General features: G+C 38.0%; 3 protein-coding genes across 3 annotated transcripts in view; all 3 read left to right on the top strand.

Moving 5' to 3' along the window:
• The window catches only part of igf2r (insulin-like growth factor 2 receptor), a 38,037-nt gene extending 29,933 nt beyond the window's left edge, over positions 1-8,104 (top strand). Inside the window, exons 43-51 of the mRNA XM_055054227.1 lie at positions 315-451; positions 609-726; positions 1,413-1,559; positions 2,298-2,482; positions 2,952-3,138; positions 3,211-3,348; positions 4,161-4,230; positions 4,305-4,571; positions 5,173-8,104. Coding sequence (XP_054910202.1) covers positions 315-451; positions 609-726; positions 1,413-1,559; positions 2,298-2,482; positions 2,952-3,138; positions 3,211-3,348; positions 4,161-4,230; positions 4,305-4,571; positions 5,173-5,295 — 1,372 coding nt within the window. The 3' untranslated portion in view covers positions 5,296-8,104. The remainder of the gene's footprint in view (positions 1-314; positions 452-608; positions 727-1,412; positions 1,560-2,297; positions 2,483-2,951; positions 3,139-3,210; positions 3,349-4,160; positions 4,231-4,304; positions 4,572-5,172) is intronic.
• Positions 8,105-9,026: 922 nt separating this feature from the next.
• Positions 9,027-14,619, top strand: LOC129375264 (solute carrier family 22 member 2-like). The gene is given in 10 exon segments (XM_055054226.1): positions 9,027-9,479; positions 9,983-10,086; positions 10,169-10,323; positions 11,126-11,294; positions 11,893-12,007; positions 12,082-12,182; positions 12,926-13,140; positions 13,708-13,816; positions 13,891-14,003; positions 14,516-14,619. Coding segments are annotated over 10 exon segments (1,587 nt in total). The 5' UTR covers positions 9,027-9,077.
• A 1,911-nt stretch (positions 14,620-16,530) lies between these two features.
• On the top strand, positions 16,531-23,284 carry LOC129375417 (solute carrier family 22 member 2-like). The gene is made up of 12 exons (XM_055054483.1): positions 16,531-16,959; positions 18,768-18,815; positions 19,153-19,256; positions 19,424-19,578; positions 19,655-19,823; positions 20,774-20,888; positions 21,422-21,522; positions 21,670-21,884; positions 21,959-22,067; positions 22,140-22,252; positions 22,815-22,914; positions 23,044-23,284. Exons 1-12 carry the CDS (start codon positions 16,606-16,608, stop codon positions 23,108-23,110), a joined length of 1,650 nt encoding a protein of 549 aa, XP_054910458.1. The 5' UTR covers positions 16,531-16,605; the 3' UTR covers positions 23,111-23,284.
• The last annotated feature ends 1,192 nt before the right edge of the window (positions 23,285-24,476 follow it).

Genomic DNA, 24,476 nt, shown 5'->3' with positions numbered 1-24,476 from the left:
AGAGTATAATTAAGAGGAAGGAGAAACCCTTTGGCGAAATTAAAACCTTAAAATCTTATGGCTTTCAGTACTTCTGAATGCCAAACTTTCAAAGCATCTGCAGTCACAAGCAGTCATGTTACATTTTAGTCGAAGTTTTATGTCATAATTTTGCATCAGAAGAAGGCAGATGAAGTAAATCCAGATGTAAACAAAGGCGTAAGCTAACTTCCTTAGATATTTTATGATTTAAAATACATTAAATGTTTTAAGTCTGAGTGATTAATTGTGCGTTGAGCAACATTGACGCTGTAAATGTGGATCCCTTCCCACAGGTATTACTTCAACCTGTGTCAGGGAATCCATGGTGGGTTGACCAGCTGTCCATCGGGGGCGACGGTGTGTCGACACTCCAAATCCGGACAGACCGAGACCCTGGGTTGGGCTTACACCCAGAAAATGAGCTACACTGGTAGGAAAAGTACAAATTATACCTGAACAGGAAATATTTTCCCTCAATAGAAACATTTTAAAAGTAGTTTTCGAACCACATGCTCAGCTGTTTTTCTAAAGTTTCCAGTTGTTTTGTAAATTTCAAACCTCTTCATCAGGTTTGTGTCCCTCCACAGATGGAAAGATAAAGGTGGTCTATTCAGGCGGAGACGATGTGTGCGGTAACGGTTTGAAGGCCAAAACTGTGGTTCAGCTGAGCTGCGGCTCCACTGTGGGCCACCCGACACTCCTCAGGTAAAACGCAACAAACACGGATCTTAAATGTTTATTTTGCCTGAAAACTTGTCAGACATTAGACATGCCACACTTATTGATTATCCAAAGGAAAAAATTTTTGTTCAGATCAGTTATGCTATCTTAGCTCCACATGTGATGCTGCAGGCAGAGATTTCCAGATCTGTAAAAATCTGGAAAATATTTCCTCCTTTCTTCCTGACACACAAACTTATTTTCTTATTCTCTTCTTTCTTTGTGTGATTCTGTTTCCTGCCTTTTTTCTGTCCTGTCCTTTCTTCATTTATTGGTTTCCTTTAGCTTTCTTTCTGTTTTCCTTTCTCTCTTTCTTTCTTTGTCTTTCTTTTTTATCTTTGTCTTTTTCTTTTTTAGAAATATTTAATGTCTTCCCTTTCTTGTTTCCTTTTCTTCTCTAAAATGTCTTCTTTTCTTTTTTTTCCTTCTCTTTCCTTCACTCCTCTAATCTTTTGGATTAAAGTGTTTATGAACATAATAAAATAAACTTTTCTCTTTAGCTCAAGATTTATCTTGTATTTCATTTTCTGGATGTTTATTATTAACTAAAACTGAATCACTTTCTCCTGATATTTCCTCGCCGGGTCTGAGGTTTCGCCTTTATTCGGTGTGAATCTGAACGCGCGGCTGTGAAGTCCTCCATGATGGTCTCTGTTCTGTGCGTGGAACAGGGTCGACATGGCGACCTGTGAGTTCGTGATTGGCTGGGAGACTCGCATGGCCTGCGCTGTGAAGCAGGAGGAGGTCCATATCAAGAATGGGATGATAAAGGTTCCCGACACCGGAACCAGTCTCAATCTGGGAGAACTCTACACCAGGTAACCCCAACAGTGTCATATTAACGTTTATAACATTACAGAAACCAACCTGCTGTACAACAGAGACAAACGTGCAACGCCACAATCCCAGTTTTCATTCTTCATCTTCATTAAACAAAGTAGCATAACCTCAAAAATCTGCTCTGAATTTATAGCTTTACTGTAAAATCTGAAATGATTAATTAATTACTGAAATCATCGTCAACTGATAGGTAATCAATTAATTGTTAAGTGGTGTTTACAGACTTATAAAATGCCTTTTACTGAACAAATAATAGTCAGAGCGGTAATGAAGCCAAAGCTGTACAAATATATAAACATTTCTAGTGACATTTTTAGCTTCATCTGGTTCATCAACTTTTCTATCAAATTATTAATTAGTGAATCCAAAAGCGTCACACTGTTTGGATGAATCAAGCAGAAATATTTTCACATGTTGATGTTCCATTTAATTTAAATTATTGTTTATAAAGTGTTTCAAAATGGCAGTTTCTGTGAATTGAAGTATCAAATGTGCACTAAGGAAATGCCAAAATGTTACTTTAATTTCTGCAATAAAATGTTTATTTTCATTTAGTAAAGGAATTAAATTGTTTTTTGCATCTTTTTATAAATTTCTAATACTGTTTAAAAAAATTGGATGAAAAATCAACAGAATGTTCAAATTGTTTTTATCCCATTAATTAAATTTAGTTGCAGCCCAAAATTAAATGTAAAAACAATTTATTTCTGTGTCAGAGCACATCAGGCATCTGGTGACATCCGTACCAACGGCGACCGTTACATCTACCACATCCAGCTGTCCGGCATCACCAACAACTCCCTGCCGAAGTGCCTTGGTGCAAACATCTGCCAGGTGAAGCTGAACGCAGACTACAGACGCAAGATTGGCTCCTCTAACCAGGCCAAGTATTACATTAAAGGTAATTTATGTGATTAACACCAAAACCTGCAAAAAGCTGGTTCCTCTCCTTTTGTTCACGTTTCCTCGGATCAGCAGCAGACATGCTAGTCCTGTTAGCATTGGGATTAGCTTCTTTAAAGCTCAGCATTGCAAAGTTTCTCTAAAATAAAGATGTTCAACTTTGGATCCGGCTCAAATCAAAAACCTGAAGTGTCAAAACTCGGGACACTACAATTTCCGATAAGTAGAAGGAAAAAAAAGGTTTTTCAGAAGCACTTTGATCAAACACTGGAACAGCCACTGGAAAACGAAGAGATGAACGGCTTCCTGTGGCTCGGAATCAGAACAAATTTAATTAAACATTGGTGAAAATCTTCAGGAATATTTGGTCCTTCAAATGAATGTATGAAGCAAACAACAACTTCAACAAGCAAAGTTGTAAAAAGCCTTCAGCTGTCGGGTCTAAGGTCTTTGCTTGGCGTCTCCAGGAGGAAACCTGGACGTTCTGGTTCCCTCTGACTCAAAGTGCCACGGCGAGGAGAACAGAACCGTCTACTCCACCATCACGTTCTACTGCAACCCGTCGGTCGGCGTCGGGATCCCAGAGTTCCTGCGGGAGACGGACGACTGCCAGTACCTGTTTGTGTGGTACACAGAAGCCGTTTGTGGGCTGATGTGAGTAAACGTCTCCTGACCTCACGCCTTCGAGGGTTGTAGAGGTTTTACTCAGAGGTCGATTCTCTGCAGAACCGTCGATCGTCAAACGTCGGACGGCGACATCGATTCTTCCCGCCACAGCCAGACGGTGGGAATCATGCTGACCCTCCTGCTGGTGGTTCTGGTCGTCTGTCTGCTGGGATATCTGCTGCACAAAAGAGAACGACGGTAAGTCCTGTTCAGTCCACCTTAATCGAACTGCAGTTTGTTTGTCTTGGAACTCCAGTTTGTTTATTAAAAACAAAAATGTAAACAGATACATTTACAGAGGGTTTAAAAGCCAACACTGAATCTTTAAAAGAAATAACTTTTATTGTTTTTAAATATTCACTGTTCTCTGTTTGGGTGAAGTGAACTCTGGTGCACTTTGAATGCTGATGTGAACGCCAAGCGGCTAGAAAAGCAGAAAACAGTCACAGAACAGGGAATTCTGGGTAAATACTAAGGCTGGGAATCGTTTTCCAACTCACAATTTGACTGAATTTGGATTTCTGAGGCCACTAAAATCCAATCTAAATTGATTTTGGAGTCAAAAAAATTCTGCCTTCGATTTTGAAAAAGTTGATTTACTCCTGTCCAGTCTGGGTTGCAAGGTAGAATGATAAACGGAGCTAACGTGTCACATTTATTAAATTGTACTAATTAACCGATGCTTGGATGGAATTACTTCCTCAGTTAGTTTTAGAGTTTCTGCAGACATCCTCAGCGCATTTTTGATGTTTCCAAAGTGCTCAGTCTTGCTCAGTGTCATCTTCAGAGGTTTTTATTCAGCGCCCCCACAGGCGAGGAGGGGAACTTTTATTTTTTTGAATCAGTTTAGTTTGACTCTGTGTGAAAGCAAACCGTTCCTGATGAAAATCAAACAAATGTTACAACTTTGGTTGCAATATTTGATTAGGAGACTGACAGGTGTGAAAGCAGCCTGAGAAAAAATCAGTTTTTGTTTCTTCTCTCTCACCAAACGTTTCCGTCTCATTCAGGGAGCTTGTGATGCAGAAAGTCACCGGCTGCTGCAAGAGAGGAAATCAAGTCTCGTATAAATATTCCAAGGTTCGTTCTCACCGCCTTCAGAGAGCGCAGCAGTTCTCAGTTTGCTGCTGCTAAATCCGCCCTTTGACCCGCAGGTCAACACGGATGAGGAAGGCGGCGAGGAGGAGATGGAGTGGTTGATGGAGGAGCTGGAAACGCCGCTGTCGTCCTCCTCGCACCGCGGGAGGAGTAACCATAGCAACGGCCACATCAGGACCAAGCCGGTGAACACGGACGGGCTGCGCTCGTTCTCTCTGGACGAGCAGGACGACGACAGCGAGGACGAGGTGCTGAGCGTCCCGGGCGTCAGAGTGCTGAAACCGCCGGCGGCGTCCAGGACTCAGCGCAGCGCCGTCCTGCAGGTCAGAGGTCACGCCAGTCGATTGGCCTTTTTGTTTTAAAACTCAAATTTTGTTTACAAACACTCCATAATCCATTTTATTTATTGTTTTGGTTGTTGGGAGTTCTGTACAACTGTAAAATTGATAAATCTTTGGGAAGCTTGCATTACTATCATCCCATTATCAATATATTGGTTAAAAATAGGGATGCACTGAGCCACTTTTTTCTCTTCCAATCCAGATGTCTCAAGTTTAATATCGGCATTTACAGAGAAACAACACTGAATTCATTTAAAATATAGATGTAGATATATTAGCTAATTCTGCACCAGTTCAGCTCAGTTAAATAAACCAGTAGCTTAACAAACTCGGCCAAAAATGTAAAAACAACGTTAATTTGTTCCATCAGAACAGCAATTGTAAAATTAATAATAAAGAAATTAACTGCAACAAAATGTTTTTCGAAGAAAGTGAAACTAGGAATTTTAAATTTAATGCAAAATAAATAAAGGACGGCGTCATTTTTGTAAAATCAGCTTAGAATATCATCGTTCATCACAAAAGTTTCTGGGACAATTTAACGTGTCAAACCCTCACGGCGTGCTTTCTGTGTTTGCTCCAGGAGGAGAGCGATGAAGACCTGGTGGGCTTGTTGGAGGAGTCGGACAGGGCGAGGAAGAGCAGCAAACCTCGCAGCCGGAAGCGTGAGGACGACGACAGCGACGAGGATCTCCTCAGGGTGTGATGTCACCGCCTGAACTCTTCTCTCAGTGAATGTCTCCAAGATGGCAGCAGCAAAACCAACAGATTGCGTTTTTTTTCCCCTCTCCGTTGCGCCTTTTCTCGGCCGATTCGGACCCGGACTGCCGGTGTTGATTTTAATTTATTGAGAGGTTTATTATTTAAAACTGATCTTCAGGCCTTTAGTACCTGCGTCTCTCAATTAGACCCTGATTGCACACGTTCCTCGCTGAGAAAACCACAACTATATTTTTATTTTCCAGTTTGAAATAAGGTTGTGCCATTAATTTAGCACTTTGACGAAATCAGTACATTTGTTAGGTTTTTCTTTGGGAACGTGTCGGGAAGCTGGTGAAACGTTATTAAGGGACGAAGACACTGTTTACAGCTGCTAGCAGAGCAGGTTTTTTTCTTTCTTTCCCCTTAAAAAGAAAGTTTGATGCCTTCCTTGATGATTTTGTCTGGCGAACAGGTTTTTTGTAAATGGACGATCATGTTTTGTTTTTTGTTTCTCGGCCTCTTTGGTGTGTCGCACACACATTTATTTTATGATTATTTAACTGATTTTCTGTACAACAGCCTTATGTGGGAATGGACGGTCGGCTGAAGGGAAACTGGAGATTGGAAGCCATATTTCAGTCACTAATCTAGATTTTTTTTCCTGCTGTTTTATGTTGGAGACTCAGCTTTGGTTTGCAGGTCTTGCTGATGTTTCTGCTCCAAAACGTTTTAGATTTTTCAGTGTCAGAGTTCACAGTTGGCCAAAAACACAGGATTTAACTTGCATCAGTATTTGTTTGGTGTATGAGATAAAACAAATCTGCAGTGTTATTTACAACTTGGTTTGGCAAATGAATCAGTGCTCAGATGTTCTAGTTTTGAGTAATTCCAGGATTTTCTTAGTTTTGTCCAATTTACATTATTGAATTTAATAAAACTCCCACAAAATGATCACATTAAAAACACAGGTCAAACAAGAGTTTTAATTTTTTTGCAAATCTAAATTTATTTCAATTTTACAAAAAAAATGAATAAATAATGAACTTCTAAATCTGAACTATTAATGCAAAAACTTTGCATCATTTTGTTGAAGCAAAGTTGGTTTCCACTGCAAAAACACAAAACCTGACCAAGTTTTGTCTAATTCCTCGTGTCTAATACCTTTGTGTACTTGAAATAAGACTAAACTAACTTACCTAATATTGATTTTCTAGTGAATATTTCCACTAGCAAATTATTTCACTTATAACATCATTTTTCCCATGTAATAAATCCACTTACAGATATAATCTACCAATGGAACTAGAACTTTCTCATCAATATTGAGGAATTATTTATCTAAAACAACCTCTTATATCTTCTTGAACAGTTACTTTTAAGTTAGTTTTTGTCTCATTTCAAATATTTGCACTAAAATTTAGACATAAATACTTGGTAAGATGTAGTTTTTTGCAGTGTCCAACTTACAGGAATTGGTGGTAGCAGTACAAATAATCCACATGTCCAGGTTGATCTGGGTTTAGCACAGGAACAAAAACCTCATTTCAAACAGAAAACAAACTTTATTTAGGAGCCTCGTTACTTATTAAAAGTTCACTAATGTTAGATACAACCAGACATGGCAAAGTGCTTGATTACATGACCATTTGGCTTGCCATACTCCCAACATGCTCTCCTTTATAACCATTGGTTACCAGAATGCTTCAAAATAAATAAAACAAGCATCTGTCATCATTAGCTGATGCAATCTTTGCATTGCTTTGGTGTGGAGAGCTTTAGATTGGATTTTCATTTTTTCCCAACTCAGCTTTCCATAGATTATGCTCTTCCTGTTCTACTCTGAGGGATTTGGGACAATCACATGTACTGCTGCACCCTTAAAGAAGGAGTTTATCTTCTCCAAAAAAAGAATACAAAAATTATTCTTCTTGATCTTCAAAACACTTGAAAAAAGCTGACAAATGGAAACAAAATTTATTGTTAAGCTGCATTTATTACCATCATCTACCTAAATACAATCTATTTGAGACTTCCTGTAAAATACACTGGAACAAAGTCTTAGAATGTGACAAAAAAATAAAAAAATCTATATTTTAAGTGCAAATTATGAGAGAAATTTCTTTAGGATTAGACTAACTGGAGTATTCAAGCTCATTATGTTGAGCTCTTACTTTTTTAGAGCCCAAAATGTAAGGTTAGGGTTAGTTGAACAAAATCTCTTCAAGTTTTCATTCAACTTCATGAGTTGAACAAAAACCGCAAACACCTGTTAGCGCTCCTGTTTTTATCACTTAGATCACAAATATCTCATTTTGAAAATCAGATTTTGTCATGGAAGAGACGATGTGTCAACATGGTTCCAGATTAATTAACAAAGGTGTCCAAGACGAAATTAAATTATTAAACTGTTGATTTGAAGTTACATCAATGTAGAATAAAAATGAAAAAAAAAAAACAGCCCAGTTCAATCACTCGTTAATGAATTCTGGTTTGAACTGTTGTTTTGGGAATTTTGTAACTTTTTCCTGTTTTCTGTTGCTTCCTTTTCTTCTCATCTGCATGGGACTGTTCCGTCGTAAACGTTCTCCTGAACTTTCTCATCCCTGAAACTTTCAGGTTGAAATCTGGAGTTAAGAAAAAGCTGTGAACTGGAAAAATCTCCTGGGATGATGATTCTGTACTTATGGGGTTCCTTATGTTTGAGTTGGTCTGAATTATGTTCTCTGTTTGAAGCTTTTTCTCAGTTTTTTTATTTAAAAACAAAATATTGATGTAAAGAATAATGCATTATTTAAATAAATAAGAGATCTGCACTCTGTTGTTGAAGTTTCATCTCATCCTGACAGTTTTTATGGAATATTCCTTCAATTTTTATTTCATTATTGAACTTGTATGGAGCTAAATAGGGGCCATACATGCAGTTCAACAGAAAATGTATGAATTGAAACTGAAGAAGTTGTAAAACTGTAAGAATGATGTAAAACTGTTAAAAATGTTCAATACTATTTTGGAATCAAGTTTTCTTTTTCAGGTTCCACGGAGATAAATTGTGGCCATAAAGTTTTAGAAATTTTAAACTTAAAAAAAATTTGTTTGAAACTGAAAAAGGATTGGAAACTGAACATTTGTTTTGAACATGTTTTTTAGTTTCAAATCTTCCATTTAATTGTTTTTCAGCTCCAGATTTCTTCAAATTTCTAAATATTTTTTTAGTTTCCAATATTTTTATTGTCTTTTCCAGTTTCAAATCTGTTTTTCAGTTTCAAACTTAACAATTTCAAAATTATTTTTTTAATGTAATCGTTTTTTTAATCGTTCCATTTATTTTCAGTTTCAAATCTTTTGAAACAAGCTTTTTTTTCCCTTCTGAACAAACTGTTTGGCCTCAATTTCGCTCCATAGAAACTTTTCAGACTGATCTGAGATGATGCAGTTTGTCTGAATTCATTCAGACCTGAGCGGGTTTAAATGTCCGCTATTTAAACTATTTGCATCCAGCTGCTCCATCAGATGCAATTATGTTAACGAAGCTTTGAGAAATTCATGCAGGCTTTGCGCCAAGGCTTTGCGCCAACTTCTAACTGTTCCTCTGACGTCTGTAAAAATCATAGCAAATGTTTTTCATGCTCTGCTGCACAGCATGCGAAGAACAGACGCATTTCAGTGGACCTTTGCTCCAGTTGGTCCCGTTAAAAACCCAAGTGGGCCACACTGGGCCCGCAGTTTGAATGGTCGGTGTGCAGCGAGAGGCCCGGCATACAGATCAGCTGCTTGCAGGCGAAACTCATGGCCACTTTCGACGACATCTTGGAGGAAGCGGGGAAGTTCGGGCGCTGCCAGAAGCGCGTCTTTGCCCTGCTGTGCATGGTGTCCATGCCGTGGGCCGGCGTGTACGTGGGCATCGTGTTCCAGGGCTTCACCCCGGATCACTGGTGCCGGGACTCGGCGGCGGTGCAGCGGAGGGAGGCCTGCGGATGAAGCCGGGAGGAGAGTCGCAGCCTGACGGCGCCGCTGCTCAACATCAGCGGCGCTCTGCAGCGCAGCAGCTGCTTGCGCTACGAAGTGGACTGGAACGAAACGGAGAGCAGCTGCGATCCACGGGAGACGCACCGGAGCGCAACACCCACGGCCGGCTGCAGCGAGGGCTGGGAGTACGACTATGACGGGAGGAAGTCCTTCGTCACCGAGGTGAGGAAAGTTCACTTTGACTTGATGGAAAAATCTATTTCAGTGCATTTGGTGAAGGATCCAAATTTCTGCCAAGTTTGCAGGAGAAAAATGTTTTTCACTGCAAACACAAAATCTCACCAAGTTGGTTTGAATTCTAGTGCAAATCTTTGTAAATGAGAAAAAAACTATGAAGACATTAAGTTTAAAGTCAAAAATTTTAGATTTTTCAAACTCAAAAGTTCCTTGGTTTTTTTTTCTCACTTTTTTTCAGATTTTTTTTTTTTTACCTTTGAAGCTCAGAAATTCTTTTTTCTTTTTCTTAAAAATTTTTGAAATCAATGTCGTTCTGTGGTTTCCAGAAGTTTGTTGTCTCATTTATTTATTTTTATTTTATTCAAATCCCACTGAGATACATTTTTTACGCAGGAGATTTTTGGCCAAGACTGATATTTCAAAAAGGTTAATATTCCGTTTAATGCAAATAAGATGTGAATAATTTGAGCCTGATTTTGTGTGTCCAGTTTGACCTGGTGTGTTCAGACGGGTGGCTGGTGGATCTGTACCAGGCCACGCTGAACGTTGGCTTCCTGATCGGCAGCATCGCCATCGGCTACCTGGCCGACAGGTTGGTTTGCTTTCTGTGCTCTGAGTTTAAACGGCAGGATGAGTTTGGGATCATTTCCCAGTAAATGTTTGTGTCTCTGCAGGTTTGGGAGGAAACTGAGCTTCCTGATGTCCAACGTGCTGAACGGGATCGCCGGCATCCTGGTTGCTGTGGCTCCCAACTACATTTCTTTACTGGTTTTCAGGACGCTGTACGGGTTCGGAGTGAAAGGAGGATGGGTGGCGGGATACGTACTCAGTAAGAATCCTTTTATTCAACATCCAAGTCATATCGTTTATCAGTTATCATGATCAATTTCTTATCATGATACGATTTTGATTTATTTTTGTCACAATAAATTCCAATTAATGATGTTTAAAAACTGTTAAATCTGCCCAAAATTTGTTTGTGGTGCTATGACTTCTGTGGTTTGCAGAAACAAACAGTTGCATAAAAATATATAAAGTAGTTCTTATTGTCGCTTTTATTATCACAGCAGAACCACAAAATATTGCAATGAAATTTTAAGTCCAAAAAACTGAGAAATATTTTGGTTAACCTCAGAAATTTTGTAGAAAAATGTTGGGAATTTCTGAGTTTGAAAAGTCAAAAAACTGGTCAGAAAAAACTGAAAAAACTTGGACATTTGGACTTGAAGTTGAAAATTTGTGAGAAAAAATTAGATTTACAAAAGTAAATAGTTTTCGACTTTTGAATCTGAGAATAGTTCATGGTTTTTCTTACAAATTTACGACTTTTGGAGCTCAGATTTTTTTTTTCCAGACAATTTTTTAGGTCAATCTAAAAATATATTTTTTAAAATTCTAGCAAATTTTCAACTTTTCAAACTCAGAACTTTCAATGTTTTTGTAGAAATCTCTTCTTTTTTTCTCGTAAATGTTCAACTTACGGAGCTTAAAAATAGTTTTTTTTCTTTAATTTTTCTGGGATTAATTTAAATTTTTGTGGAAATTTACTCCTTTTTTTCCTTTCCAATATACCATTGAACACATCGTCCGCCTGCACATCAGTGAAACAAAACAAAATGTTTGTACATCAGTCACAGAGATCGTTGGGGTGGAGTTCAGACGGACGGTGGGAGTTATTTACCAGATGTTCTTCAGCGTTGGCATCCTCATCCTCCCTTTGCTCGCCTACTTCATCACGGACTGGCGCTGTCTGCAGGTCGTCATCACCGTCCCCTACATTCTCTTCCTGTCCTACTATTGGTGAGACACCTGAATGGATCACTGATGAGTAAACAGTGAATTTATTTAGTGAACAAAGAAAAATGTCAAAATTATTTTATTTTTTGGCCCTAATCCTCTTCCATAGGTTGTTGATCACATGATGAGTCCAATTTACAAAAAAGAAAACTTTTCAGTTTTTCAAAAATACACTAATTTTGATACACCACAAAAAACTACCTCATCCTAGTGCAAAAGCATTTTATCAGAAAATGTGAGTTTTTTCAAAATTGGCTTGCAAAAGTTTTTGTTTACTACCTAATTACACCAATCAGTCCCTCCAGGTTTTTTTGATTCCAGAGTTTGTAGAAATTCAAGAAAAGCAGAGACATTTTCAGAAAAAATAGTCAAAATGGACGACCAAATTCCACCTGCAGGTGGCAGTATTTCTTACTTCTACTCCACTGCTGCCTCAGCTTTACTTGAAGTGTTGGGAGATATAAAGTCATATTTATCATCAATATGCCGCAAAATTTCTTATAAATATTTCTAAATTAGCTCATACATTTGTATTCTGTATCAGTGAAAAACTGGGATTTGTGGAAGTTTCCTGATTTCTGTCGTTGTTTTTACCTCTAAGGTTCATCCCTGAATCTCCAAGATGGCTGCTGTCTCAGAACAGGAAGTCCAAAGCTGTGAAGATCACCAAAGACATGGCGAAGGAAAACGGGAAGACTCTGTCCAAGATGATAGAGGTAACTCACCTGTCCTCCTCAGTTTGGACACAGAAACCCGGCGTGTGAAACTCCTGAATGTTTGTGTTTTCTAGACGCTGTCGGACGATAACGCTGATTCCTCCACCGCCTCCTTCATGGACCTGATCAGAACTCCAAAAATGAGAAAACACACGCTTATTCTCAGCTTCAACTGGTGAGCATTTCTCTTAAAACTCCACGCAAACACTGGTTTTCCCCCAGTTTTTGAAAAGCAAAACTTTTGTTCGTCTAGTTTCAAATATTTATATTTACAAATATCTTAGCAAATTTCAAACAAGACAAAACTAACTTACATGTCATTTTTCAAGCAGGTATAGGAGCTGGTTTTAAGTCAATAATTCACTGAAACTGACTCTGTTATAGCAATATGTGCCATCTTGTAGTATTCACTAGAAACAACCAATCAGAGCCAGGAGGCGGGTTTTAGCTATGCCAATCATGGCTGATTCAGTTTCTCCTTTTCAGCAGAGCCTGTTGTGAATGGTAATGCTAGTTAGCATAGCCACCAGTTATGGCAGATAAACAGTTTTTCTGTAAGAGTAAGTCTTTCTCCACCATTAGCACATTTAGCAACAACTACATGAGGATGATTGACGGCGCTACGACCTTCCTCCTTGCTCTCATTGGTTGTTTTTGACCAGGGGTATTGCATTTCTTCAGACAGAAATATCAACTCCAGTAAGAAGTGGAAGAGATCAATCTTTTCACAGATTATTTGTCTTATAACAAAATATGTTTAAAAAAAATCTTTAACCCTTTAATTTCCATGCTGAATAGAATCTTTCTGGATTTAATTTGATCCTGATTTTGACACGCAGTTTCAAAGTTTTAATGCTTCTATCGTTACGTTAATCCCAAAAATATGTTTCTAAGGCTTCTGTGTCTGCATGCCTCCAGGTTCACCAGTGCAGTCGTCTACCAGGGTTTGATCATGCGGTTGGGAATTCTGGGAGGAAACGTCTACATCGACTTCCTGATCTCCGGCCTGGTGGAGTTCCCTGCCGCCTTCCTCATCCTCTTCACCATCGAGCGAATCGGCCGACGCCTCCCATTCGCCACCGCCAACATCGTGGCCGGCGCCTCCTGCTTCATCACAGCCTTCATTCCTGACAGTGAGGCTCTGGGCAGCGTTTGGTCTCTGAAACGTCTGGTTGGTTCGGGGAGGAGAATCTGAAACTAACTCTGGTGCGCCTCCAAACCTCGGCCTCGGTTTGGTTGATGTGGACTCCGTTGTGGTTTGAATGCATATGTGACTGCACTAAAAGCAGGAAGCAAACTAAAACACAAAGCATTCTGGGTAAAAACAACCAAAACAAACGTGTGTCCAGCTCTAGTGGGAGAAATGGCTGCTGGTCTTTCACCAAAGACAAAAGAGAAATCCTACATCCGTTAAAATCTGTTGATACTTCATTTTGTTTTACATTCAGAAGTTTTTGTTTTGTTTCCTTCAGTGGTTGTTGATGCAGCGCCCCCACAGGCGAGGAGGTGGACAGATTTTTCATAGTTAACTTCGTTTGACACATAGCTAACCGTAACCAGCTGAAAATGGAACAAATGTTTCAATTTTGATCCCCAATCGAACTGAGTATGTCAGACAATTGGTCGAGAAAAATAAACGTATTACTCCAAGTTTTCCAGTTTATCAAGTTGAACAGTTTATTTTTCCTGGACTCTCTCAGGTATGTTCTGGTTTAAGACGGTGGTGGCCTGCGTCGGCCGGCTGGGGATCACCATGTCCTTTGAGATGGTCGTCTTCGTAAACACTGAACTCTACCCAACATTTGTCCGGTAAGACCCTTTGATTGTTCGTACATTTTGGTTAAGAAGCATTTTAAATCTCAGACTTGTTGTTGTCTTTCCAGGAACTTTGGCGTGTCGGTTTGCTCCACTCTGTGTGACGTTGGGGGCATCGTCGCTCCTTTCCTGCTCTACAGACTCGCTGTCATCTGGCTTGAGCTCCCACTCATCATTTTTGGTGTGCTCTTAGTTTTATAAACAACCTACAGTGTAATTTAAGGTTCACATCAATGGAAACTAGAACAACCTTGTCAGTAACTTTGTGCATTTCCACTGTCTGGTCCAAAATCAGGCCTGTAAATCAACTAATCAGTGTTGCTACACAAATATTCACCAACCACAACATAATGGCATCTAATAAGTTGAAATAAAACTATTTTAGGTTGTTTTATGTGTTATGGTGTAAAAGCAAAGTAGTGTCACTCCAAACATTTGTGGAAATGTGAGGATTTTAAAGGAACTGCATCAATACTGAGTGACTGAAAGTATAATGCAAAAAACATAAACCCTAAGTATTTTTTTCTCTAGTTTCCAGTGCAAATATTTTAGTATATTTGAAATAAAACAAAACTTACAAGTAACTTTTCAGCAAGAAAGAGTTGTTTAATTTACTCATTTTAAGTGAAACATGTGACCAAAAATGAGAAGTAAACATGATTATAAAAGCTGAGTTTATCATTTGCTCTGCAGGATGCTTGGCCTTCGTGGCTGGTGGTTTAGTTCTCCTCCTTCCAGAAACCAGAGGTGTGCCGCTGCCTGACACCATCAACGATATCGAGTTTCCTGAGAGGTGAGCAGCAAAAAACAATTAAAAAAGAGAATATCTTAAAATACGCTTGTCCAGTTTCATTCATGGATGAAGATTAAAAAATCAAACTGAGGAAAAAAAACAGAGTCTAAAAATAAAACCAATATTTCTGATTTCTAAGCGTGCGTTTTATCTACCAGCCAGCAGGGGGAGACATTACTTTTTACTGAAAAAACAAGATTGACAGAGAAAACTAAACTTCCACAATAAACTCTTTTTTACAACAGAGTATCAAGACATAAAATAAATTCGCATAAGAAGAAAATTATAAGATTATGAGAATAATTTCTCATAAAAATTTAATTTAATTTTGGTTATGAAAATGTCTTTTTTTCCCCACATAAAAAATAAAAATATAATAAACGCACAATATAATGACCTTTTCTCATACACATTTACTCTAATATCTATTTTTTTATTGTTTTGGCATCTCTCTAATACTCATTTTGTCAGTTTACATAATATTTCAGTTTTGATGACTTCTTGTAATTCTCATTATTTTATTTTATTTTTTCTTAACCTGGCCAAATCTCTGTCATTTTTTAACCATATGTAGCAAAATATTTAAAAAGTTCTGTTTACTACCCATCGTCCTGAGCTAAGCTAAGATTAAAATGTTCTAATCTATAAATGAACGATTTGGTTTCAGTTCATTTGCTGGTTGTTGTCGGTGAACGAAGGTTTTTCCATGTTTGTGTTCAGGGTGAAGGAGAAGATGATGCCGGACAGCCAGCAGCTGGACAACCTGCTGCCCAACAGCAACACGTCGCCCTGCAAAGACCCAGCAGCCGTGTGATTGATTTATTCCTCTTCCTCATTTCTGCTTTTATTTGTTTGGATTCATTAAAACTTATTTTGTTCCTGCACTGTTCACATATTCACAGAAGTTAGAGCCAAGATGAATCTGCTTTTATGTTTTCTGATGTTTAGCAACAGTATTAAATTATTAAAGAGTTTTATTCCAAATAAACTGGAGTTTTGTGTTGTTTTTTTCAGAGGTAAAATGTTGCCTAAAATTGACGTGATGTCTTACGGCCAGCAGAGGGCGATAATCATGACTGAAACATTTTTGATAAGTTTTTACTTCATGATTTTATGTTCAAACTATATTGTACTTCATTGAACTTTCATTAGTTCACAGTAACTTGCCTTTATTCAGCAAAGGTTCATCATTTATTGTCTGTATTGTTTCTGGTCTGTTTATGTGGAGAAAAGTTGCATATATTACAAAAAACAATGAAGTTTTGCTGCTGTCCCCATTTTAAGATTAAAAATGAAATAGAAAAAGTATATAAAGTAAATATCAATTGTTCCTCATGGAAATATGATTTATGTTTTTAGAAAAGGAGGAAAATTATTTCTACTTTAGGATATAAACATCTTAAATACAGCAGTTACATCATTCTGCCTTATTTCCACATTATTGTCAATGTTTTAATTAAAACTAAATTCTGACATTTTTCTCAGCATTTCAACATTTTTCTTTAAAGTTTTGACTTTTTTCTGTATTGAAGAAAAAACATGCAACGTTTATCTTTCTTCATCCTCCCTATATTTCATTTAATGTTGGTTATGAAAATCTCTTTTTTTATCCACATAAAGCTGATTGTAAATATGTAAATCATTGAATCCTAAACATTCCTGGATCCCAATGATTATCTGTCCTCCTTGAATCTGTGATGATGTGATACTTCATTGAAAACATAAAGCATGCTTGTGACTTTTAGTTAAAAATTATGCATATTAAAGTTTGGATAACTCCTCTGTCTTTCACTCATTAAAAGAACGAAGGTTTTCCCTCTTGTGCACCTTTTAGCTTTTTTTTCCACCAAACTTTTGGACTTCACCTCCGGACATTGACCTGCTTAGTGACGCAACATTTAAACGTTGAAAATCTGTGAGGGCAGACCTTTACAGTAACCTACAGTGAGCTGAACAGACCAGCATCAAACACTCAAACGTCAGCGCTTGGATGGCGACCTTTGATGACCTCCTGGAGGAGGCCGGCTCTTTCGGCCGCTGCCAGAAGCGGATCTTCGCCATGCTCTGCTTCTTGTCGTTGCCATTCTCCGGTGTCTACGTTGGGATTGTCTTCCAGGGCTTCACGCCGGATCACTGGTGCCGGGACTCTGCGCTGGTGGAGAAGAGGGAGGCCTGCGGATGGAGCCTGGAGAAAAGTCGCAGCCTGACGGCGCCGCTGGTCAACGTGTCAGGAGTCCTGCAGCACTGCAGCTGCAATCAGCATGAGGTGGACTGGAACAACACAGAACTCAACTGTGACCCAGAAGGACTGGACTTTAGCGGAGCGGCTGTTATACCATGCAAGGTCAGTTTCTTGCAATCAAATGCATTCAGCATCAACACTTCTTAAGATTTTGTTTCTCTTTTTTATTATTATTCCATGTTCTGTTTGCCTTCTGGGTTTACTTTGACAGATTTTAACAATTCATAAATAAAAATGTTCAGCTTCTTTAGGGGAAGTGCACGATTACTTTTGGTAACTTAATCTATTTGACTTTTTGAAATATTTAAACTTTTATGTAAATTCCAGCTTCATTGAAATGCATTGAAATTCTCCAGAAATTCATCACTTTGTGCTCTTTGACAGCTTCCTGCTACTTTCCACTTCACCATAGAAACTCCATTCAACTTGTAATCAGGTCACAATGTATTAAACTATCTCCAAATGATTCATCTTTTTAATATCTCTCTGTTTTTCTAAAATCACGATTTAAGTTTCATGCAAATTTTTGTCTGTTTTCAGTTTTTCAATGCAAGTTCCTATAGAGCCCCAGTATCTAGATAAAAACTTACACATTATATGGAATTAAAATAATTTTTATTGCCTCAGTGTATTTATGGCCTCTGCAACAGGTGAAAGAGTATTTTAAATGTTGCACTCTAATGGGAAAGTTGTAGAATACAAGGACCTGGAAAAGTGTCACTGTTTCAATTACACTATTATGCCAACAATAATGTAAAGTAAACTGACTTTATTTCTTTTTCATTAGACCTACAGAGATGGTGCAAATGTGTTGGTTACATTTCGATGGTGCAAAGTCTGCAAGAATAATCTACCCTCACTCTCATGGAAAACAAGACACAAAGAAGCATTCAGTTTTTAATTTTTATCTCTTCAGCGGTGTAACCTTGCCCTTGTTTGTGAAAATCTTGCAGTTATTGAAGGTCAGAGAACTGGGTTTATAACGTAATGATTGACAGCGATCTGACAATGGAGGTAAACAACCGCTGTGATGATGTTCTGACAGACATCACCTTTTCAGATCCTTTTTTTTTTGCTCTCTGAATGTCGGATCAATAAAGGAATAAACAAAAATAACAAAACTGTTCACCTCTGATTCAGAAACAAGTCTGCACCCATGACCTCTGCTCTGCTAAAGGCCATAAAGTTTTGAAAAACATCCGAATTCATAACCTTGTAACACTGAGCGAATAATGACAATAAATGTGCAGAAGACAATGCTGGTCTGCTAAGAAATGATCACTATGTTGGTGTTTGCTTTTCTTGTTAGCTCCTCTGTGACCCTGAAGTTACATAAAATGTTCTTGTGGAGATGTAAACAATCTTTTGAAGAAAATGAAGGTTTTATCTTCAGAGCTGCTTCACATTCACGCTGCTTCCTCCTCTTGCTCCCATCCTGCAGAAATGTAACGGGGTTCTTTACATCCAGAGCTGTGAAAGAAGTTACAAACTTCTCTTGTCAAACTAATTACCTGAGAACAAATGTAAATATTTTTGATATATTGGATTCATGCAACAGCTGTCAACGCTGCTATGCAGTCAGTGTCAGTAGTTTAGTCGGGGAGCGTCTGCAGGGTTGGAATGAAAAGTTCAATTTGCATCCTTTCATTGTCATAATTAATTTTCCACAATCTGCTTGTTAGCTGTGTTTCCACTGCAAAATTTGTGTACAAAATTTGGTCAAAAAATGCAACTTTGTGTCATGTTGTGTGCATTGCACAGAAAGTATTCTTGTCCTGTGAATATATGGGCTTTTTTTTTTAGAGTTGACATTTTTAATACCATCTCAAACACACGCCAACATGGCAACTCCAGTTTATATAGAAAAGCTTCGGTGTTTTTAATGAAACATTTGATTTTCTGTCTTTCAGGAAGGCTGGGAATATCATTATGAAGGCAGGAAGTCGTTTGTCACAGAGGTGAGAACAAAATCTGTGCGTTTGAGCAAAAAAAAAAATGTGTGAGCAACAGTTGTAAACTTAAACATTAGAAATAATAACAATTAAAAAAACATGAACAAAAAAGTGGCAAAATTGTTTCATGTCTTCAATTATAATACTTGTAAAGAAAACTCAGAGCTGATCCCAATGTGAGCTGCAGTTACCCACGGTATTTTATTTTAATAAAATAAAAACCGTTTGTTCATCTCCACCTATACTGCACCATGCTGACACCTGACACCCACTAATCTCACAGAATTAGCTTCTTGTTTTTATTATTTCACCATTTTTCACGTTTTCTGTTGCACATTTCCAGTTCGACCTGGTGTGTTCAGATGGATGGCTGGTGGATATGTACCAGTCGACTCTCAACATGGGATTCCTGGTTGGCAGCTTTGCTTTTGGTTACTTTGCTGACAGGTAGAGCCGTGACAAATAGCTAGAATAACAAAAATTATCCCCCCAAAAAAAACACTTTTAGCCATTGGTTACAAACAGACAGTCGTTTAAAATTATGATTTCATTCATATGAAAAAAAGTATTAAAGGAAAACATTTCAAGTGGTGTTTTGTTTCTTCTCTCTGTAGATTTGGAAGAATGAAGAGTTTCCTCCTGTCCAACGTGATAAATGTAGCAGCAGGAATCGGTTTGGCTGTCATACCAAACTACGCGGTCATCCTGGTGCTCAGGGCCGTTTTCGGCTTCAGCGTCAAAGGAGGCTGGATGGCCATATACGTGCTGCGTAATGATGAGCGTTCACATTCTTTTCTCTTTAAAGCAGAACGTGGCTCGATGTTCTGCCTTTTCTGTTGTTTTAGTAACAGAACTGGTTGGGGTAAAGTACAGACGCACAGTCGGCATTTTGTATCAGATGTTCTTCAGCATTGGGCTCCTCATCCTCCCTCTGCTCGCCTACTTCATCACTGACTGGCGCTGGCTGCAGGTTGTCTTCACGGCACCGTATGCCCTTTATTTTGCTTACTACAGGTAATAAACTGCAGTTTTTTGTCCTTGGGTTAAGACTTGGCCTTCATTTTTACTATTTTATGTAATCTTTCAAATCTACAGATTAAAATAAATTAATCTGCAGATTTATTCAAAATACTCTTGTTTTATAATTGTGCATCTTTCTATGCATCTGAGATGTGACACATATTTATCACACAGTTATTACTTAAACACGTTATACGTGACTGTTTTGCACTGCATGTAAAATTAATGTGTCGTTTCATATTTATGCTGCAATTGCAATCCAAACAGTGTAAGAATTAGCATTGCTTTAATTAATCCTACGCAGTGCAGACTCTCTGTCTGCACAGATCAAGATTCATTCTCCACCACAAGCAAAGTGCTTCTACTGAATAATCTGACAATGATCTGACAACTTGGAAACACAAAATCTCCGTAACACTAAACATTGATCCCAGGATGGTCAATGTTTAAGGATGGAGCAAAACAACTGGATGGTGACATCATGTTAAAAGTATAATAGGGTGAAAGAATACTAAATAGAGTCAAAGACATGTGCAAATGAGTAGAATAATTTCAAAAATGTACATCTGAAGATTTTCTATGTTCTGTTTCTGGTGGAATCGCAGAACAGAGGCCACATTTTCACCTTTGCCCTGATGAGCATCTGAAACATTAACTCATTTTCCGGAGTTTTAACACAGAGCAGATTGATTGGCTCACTCTGCTGATGCATGACAGGCTGGAACACGAGTCCAACTATCTTATAGAATCGTTAATGAATCTCTATGCCAAGCAAATGATTCATCTATTGATTACAAGAATGAGGTACAGGAAAGCTTTTCTGAGAATTTATGACTTTCTTATTGTATGCAAGCTGCATTCTGCTGCTGTCAGGATGCAGGTAACTAACTGTTTATATGAAAAAGATAAAGAAACAACCAAATGTTTGTGGTTTTACCTGTCAGGTTTATCCCAGAGTCTCCAAGGTGGCTCATCTCTCAAAACAATTCCTCAAAAGCTCTGGAAATAACCAAGGCTATTGCCAAGGAGAACAGGAAGAATCTCTCCTCTCATTTTGAGGTAAATCCTGTCAATAGTCAAATCCTTTCCTCTGCAGTGGAAGGACTTTGATTAGTTTTAATATAAACAAGGTTTAAGTTCATTCTCATTCTCATCTCATTCCTTGGACGGCTACTTTTTACTTTTACTTGAGTAAAAATACTATATTATGAAGAAGTCCTTCTCTTACTGGAATGCAGATTTTAGGTGCTCTATCCACCTTTGCATGTTTCTTAATATTCAACTGGCTTAAACAGTTGTTGGAAATTGGGTATAACATAAAATCTACAAGGAATAATGTACAATTTAATTGCATAATTATAACTTCTCTATGTAATTCATCAAAAATACTGAAGACAACTTGTTCACTTTGGTTAATGACAGCATGTGGGTATTTCCACCTAACACATTTTAAACTACTGGCAGGACTGTATAATTTAATCCATAACTACATTACTGTTGTAATGTTAATGAATTGTGTTGTAATTTTAATGAATTGTGTTGTAATGTTAATGAATTGTGTTGTAATTTTAATGAATTGTGTCTCATCATAGATATTAACTGATGATGAAGTTGAGTCCGCCTCTGCCTCTTTGTTGGACTTGATCAGAACTCCCAAAATGAGAAAACACACTTTCATCCTCATGTTTAACTGGTCAGTAACTGGTCAGTAACTGGTCAGTAACTGGTCAGTAACTGGTCAGTAACTGGTCAGTAACTGGTCAGGCTCTTCTAAACCATCAGATCATTCCAGCCCTGCATGCAGGACAGATTAAACGCTTCATGTCTTTATATTCCTTAGGTTCACCAGTGCTGTGGTTTATCAGGGCCTCATCATGCGGGTGGGGATAACAGGAGGAAACGTCTACATCGACTTCCTTATCGCCGGTCTGGTTGAGTTTCCCGCCGCGTTGCTCATCCTGTTGACCATTGAGCGGATCGGCCGTCGGCTTCCCTTTGCGTCCGCCAACATCGTAGCTGGAATCTCCTGCATCGTCACGGCTTTCATTCCTGACAGTGAGACATCTTACAGGCTAAAATCAGGAAGAAGCGTAAAAACAGTCACTGCATAAATACTTTCTGTTCTTCAGGCATGTTCTGGCTGAAGACCATAGTGGCCTGCGTCGGCCGGCTGGGGATCACCATGGCCTTTGAGATGGTGGTGTTTGTTAACACGGAGCTTTACCCAACTTGCATCAGGTGGTTAATAAATAAGCATCGTTGGGCTGACTAATGTACTATATAACCAACCTCTCTAACTTTTTGCTGTAGGAACCTGGGAGTGTCAGTTTGCTCCACTCTTTGCGATATTGGAGGAATTGTTTCTCCCTTCTTGCTCTACAGACTGGCCAGCGTCTGGCTTGAGCTGCCTCTCATTATCTTTGGTAGGTCTCCATGCTTTGTGTTGACATCCTGGCCAGGCCAGCAAATCCAAACACCTTAAAAGCCTTTACAGTCTGATTGATGTTCGTAGCTGTTTCTCATCTGTCCTTTAACTTCCTTATCTTGCTTTCTGGGATCTTAAAGCCTACTTCATGTCGTCTTTCAGGTTCTTTTTAAGTGATTTATTTTATTTTACAGACCAGGCAGAGACTGGCTGCTCAAACTGGACCAAGAACTGTTTTTTTTTTTTTTTTTTTGTATTTGTGATTTGAAAGGAGAAAAATATATTTCTAAGCAGTGCATTGATTTTATCTGAAAAAAACTATATTTTGTTTTTTACACAGGATGTCTGATGATTTCAAATATTAAGTGGGGCAAAAAACACATAATGAATCACCATGATGCTTCAAAAGGTTTCTTAACCTGGTAGAAATGGATTTTAAGCTAATGGAACAAATGAACAAACAAAGCGAATACTGACCAGAACTGTCTGGTTCAGGTTAAAGTTATCAAAACATTGATCGACTTTGGCTTCATTGACCTTCATGCTCTGATCCTAAACAGGAGTTGTAGCTCTGGTAGCTGGAGGTTTGGTTCTGCTCCTGCCTGAAACCAGAGGAGTTGCTCTTCCTGATACCATCGAGGACGTCGAATTTCCTGATCGGTAAAAAAAAAAAAAATCACCAGCCCTTCATGCTAAGACTTTAGCACCTTATATGTTGTAGATTTATTGTTTTTGACAGACTATAATACAATTTTATTGTTATTCACTTCAAGTCTTTTCTTTTCTCAGGAAAAAGGAGAAACAAGAAGAAAATCTGGAAGTGAAGCAAGTCTTGAAAACTAATGAAGTGGCTTAGTTTTATTTTAACAAATTAGTTCCAACCTAAGAAATCAGTTTTTATGTGTTTTTAATTCAAAGCATTACTTCTAAAATCAAGCATTTGTTTTTTCCCAGTACAACATAATCGTCAGCTTTTTAGTTGGCTAGCATTATTTTCTTGACCCAGGCTTAAGTCAACCTGGAAATGCGCTGGAATCAAATTAGAACAAACTGGATTTTAAAACATAATGTTGAAAACTGAATTTTTAACAGAAATTGCATTTTTCTTCTCCTTTTTGTCTACTTTTTTATTGTGGCACTTAAAGAATCATCACCCTACAAAACACCATTAAATGAATTAATCATTCAATAATTGTATTAAATGACATCATGGAGTATATTTTATGGTAAAATGTCATCGGATTTTAAGTGTGAAAAACATTTAACACTATAATGTTTCAAATGCATAATATTATTCCAGTTGTATTAATAATATTGTATTATACTATGTGTGAAAAATACATCCAACAGTGTTTGTTTCATTAACAAGACAAATATTTATGTAGGAATTTTACAAATAAATAGCAAAAACTCAGTGATGCTGAACAAAGTTGAAATAATTTCCGTTGAATGCTTTGATCATGTAATATGACATCAGTAACTTTAGTTGTGTCCTGTCACTTTAAACACAGCTGAAATGAATCTGTTTACCTGCAGCATTGTGAGGTTAGTCAGCTGGTACCATCATGTTTATGGAAAATTACCTGCATTTCTTTAGCGCTTTATCAAGTCCAGAGGACTTGAAAGCTGTTTACATTCAGTCAATCAGGTGTGGCTACATTGTGAGCAGTCCTGAGAAAGTCTGACAGAATCTCATTTTCCCTCCCTTCCTTCTCATTCTTACCTTTTAAACCACTCAATCGTTGCTACTCCACAAGCTGAGATCCATATGGACTCTCAGTCTGAGGGAGATTGACAGTCATTTATTATTTGGTGCTGTTTGTCTATTGTCCTGTAGTCTCTAATTTAGGATAAAACAGCTCTTTGTTCTTGTCTGTGTTGGGAGGTTGGAGTGTGATTGAACAGATGTCTTTTCTACAAGTAATGAGTTTAAACAGCTGCAAAATGTGGACAGGTAACTGGGAAAACTTTAAAGAAATCCTTGATGCATCAAAAACTTGTTTCCTTCACTATTCAAAATCTAAAGTGATGTCAATAATTGCGTCACCTTTTTTTCTGCAGTGATGCAACAGTAATGCCGGGAAGCCAGTGTTTGCAGAGATTGTCATTGACCCAGTGGGGTTATATTTGAAACATAAGGTACCAAATAAAGGACCACTTGGTCAAAAAGACAATAATTTGTTTTTGGTTAATAGTTTAACTTTTCTTCAGCACAATTGTTA

This window comes from Poeciliopsis prolifica, unplaced genomic scaffold, assembly GCF_027474105.1.
Source record: "Poeciliopsis prolifica strain line A6 unplaced genomic scaffold, Auburn_PproV2 SCAFFOLD039, whole genome shotgun sequence".
NCBI lineage: Eukaryota > Metazoa > Chordata > Actinopteri > Cyprinodontiformes > Poeciliidae > Poeciliopsis > Poeciliopsis prolifica.
This window is presented reverse-complemented; position numbering and strand designations above follow the sequence as displayed.

Excerpts from the sequence above, each read along its gene's own strand:
- LOC129375417 (XM_055054483.1), top strand. The coding sequence starts at position 16,606 with ATGGCGACCTTTGATGACCTCCTGGAGGAGGCCGGCTCTTTCGGCCGC. Across the intron at positions 20,889-21,421 it reads ATCTCTCCTCTCATTTTGAG|ATATTAACTGATGATGAAGT; the intron begins GTAAATCCTGTC and ends GTCTCATCATAG. Across the intron at positions 21,523-21,669 it reads TTCATCCTCATGTTTAACTG|GTTCACCAGTGCTGTGGTTT; the intron begins GTCAGTAACTGG and ends TATATTCCTTAG.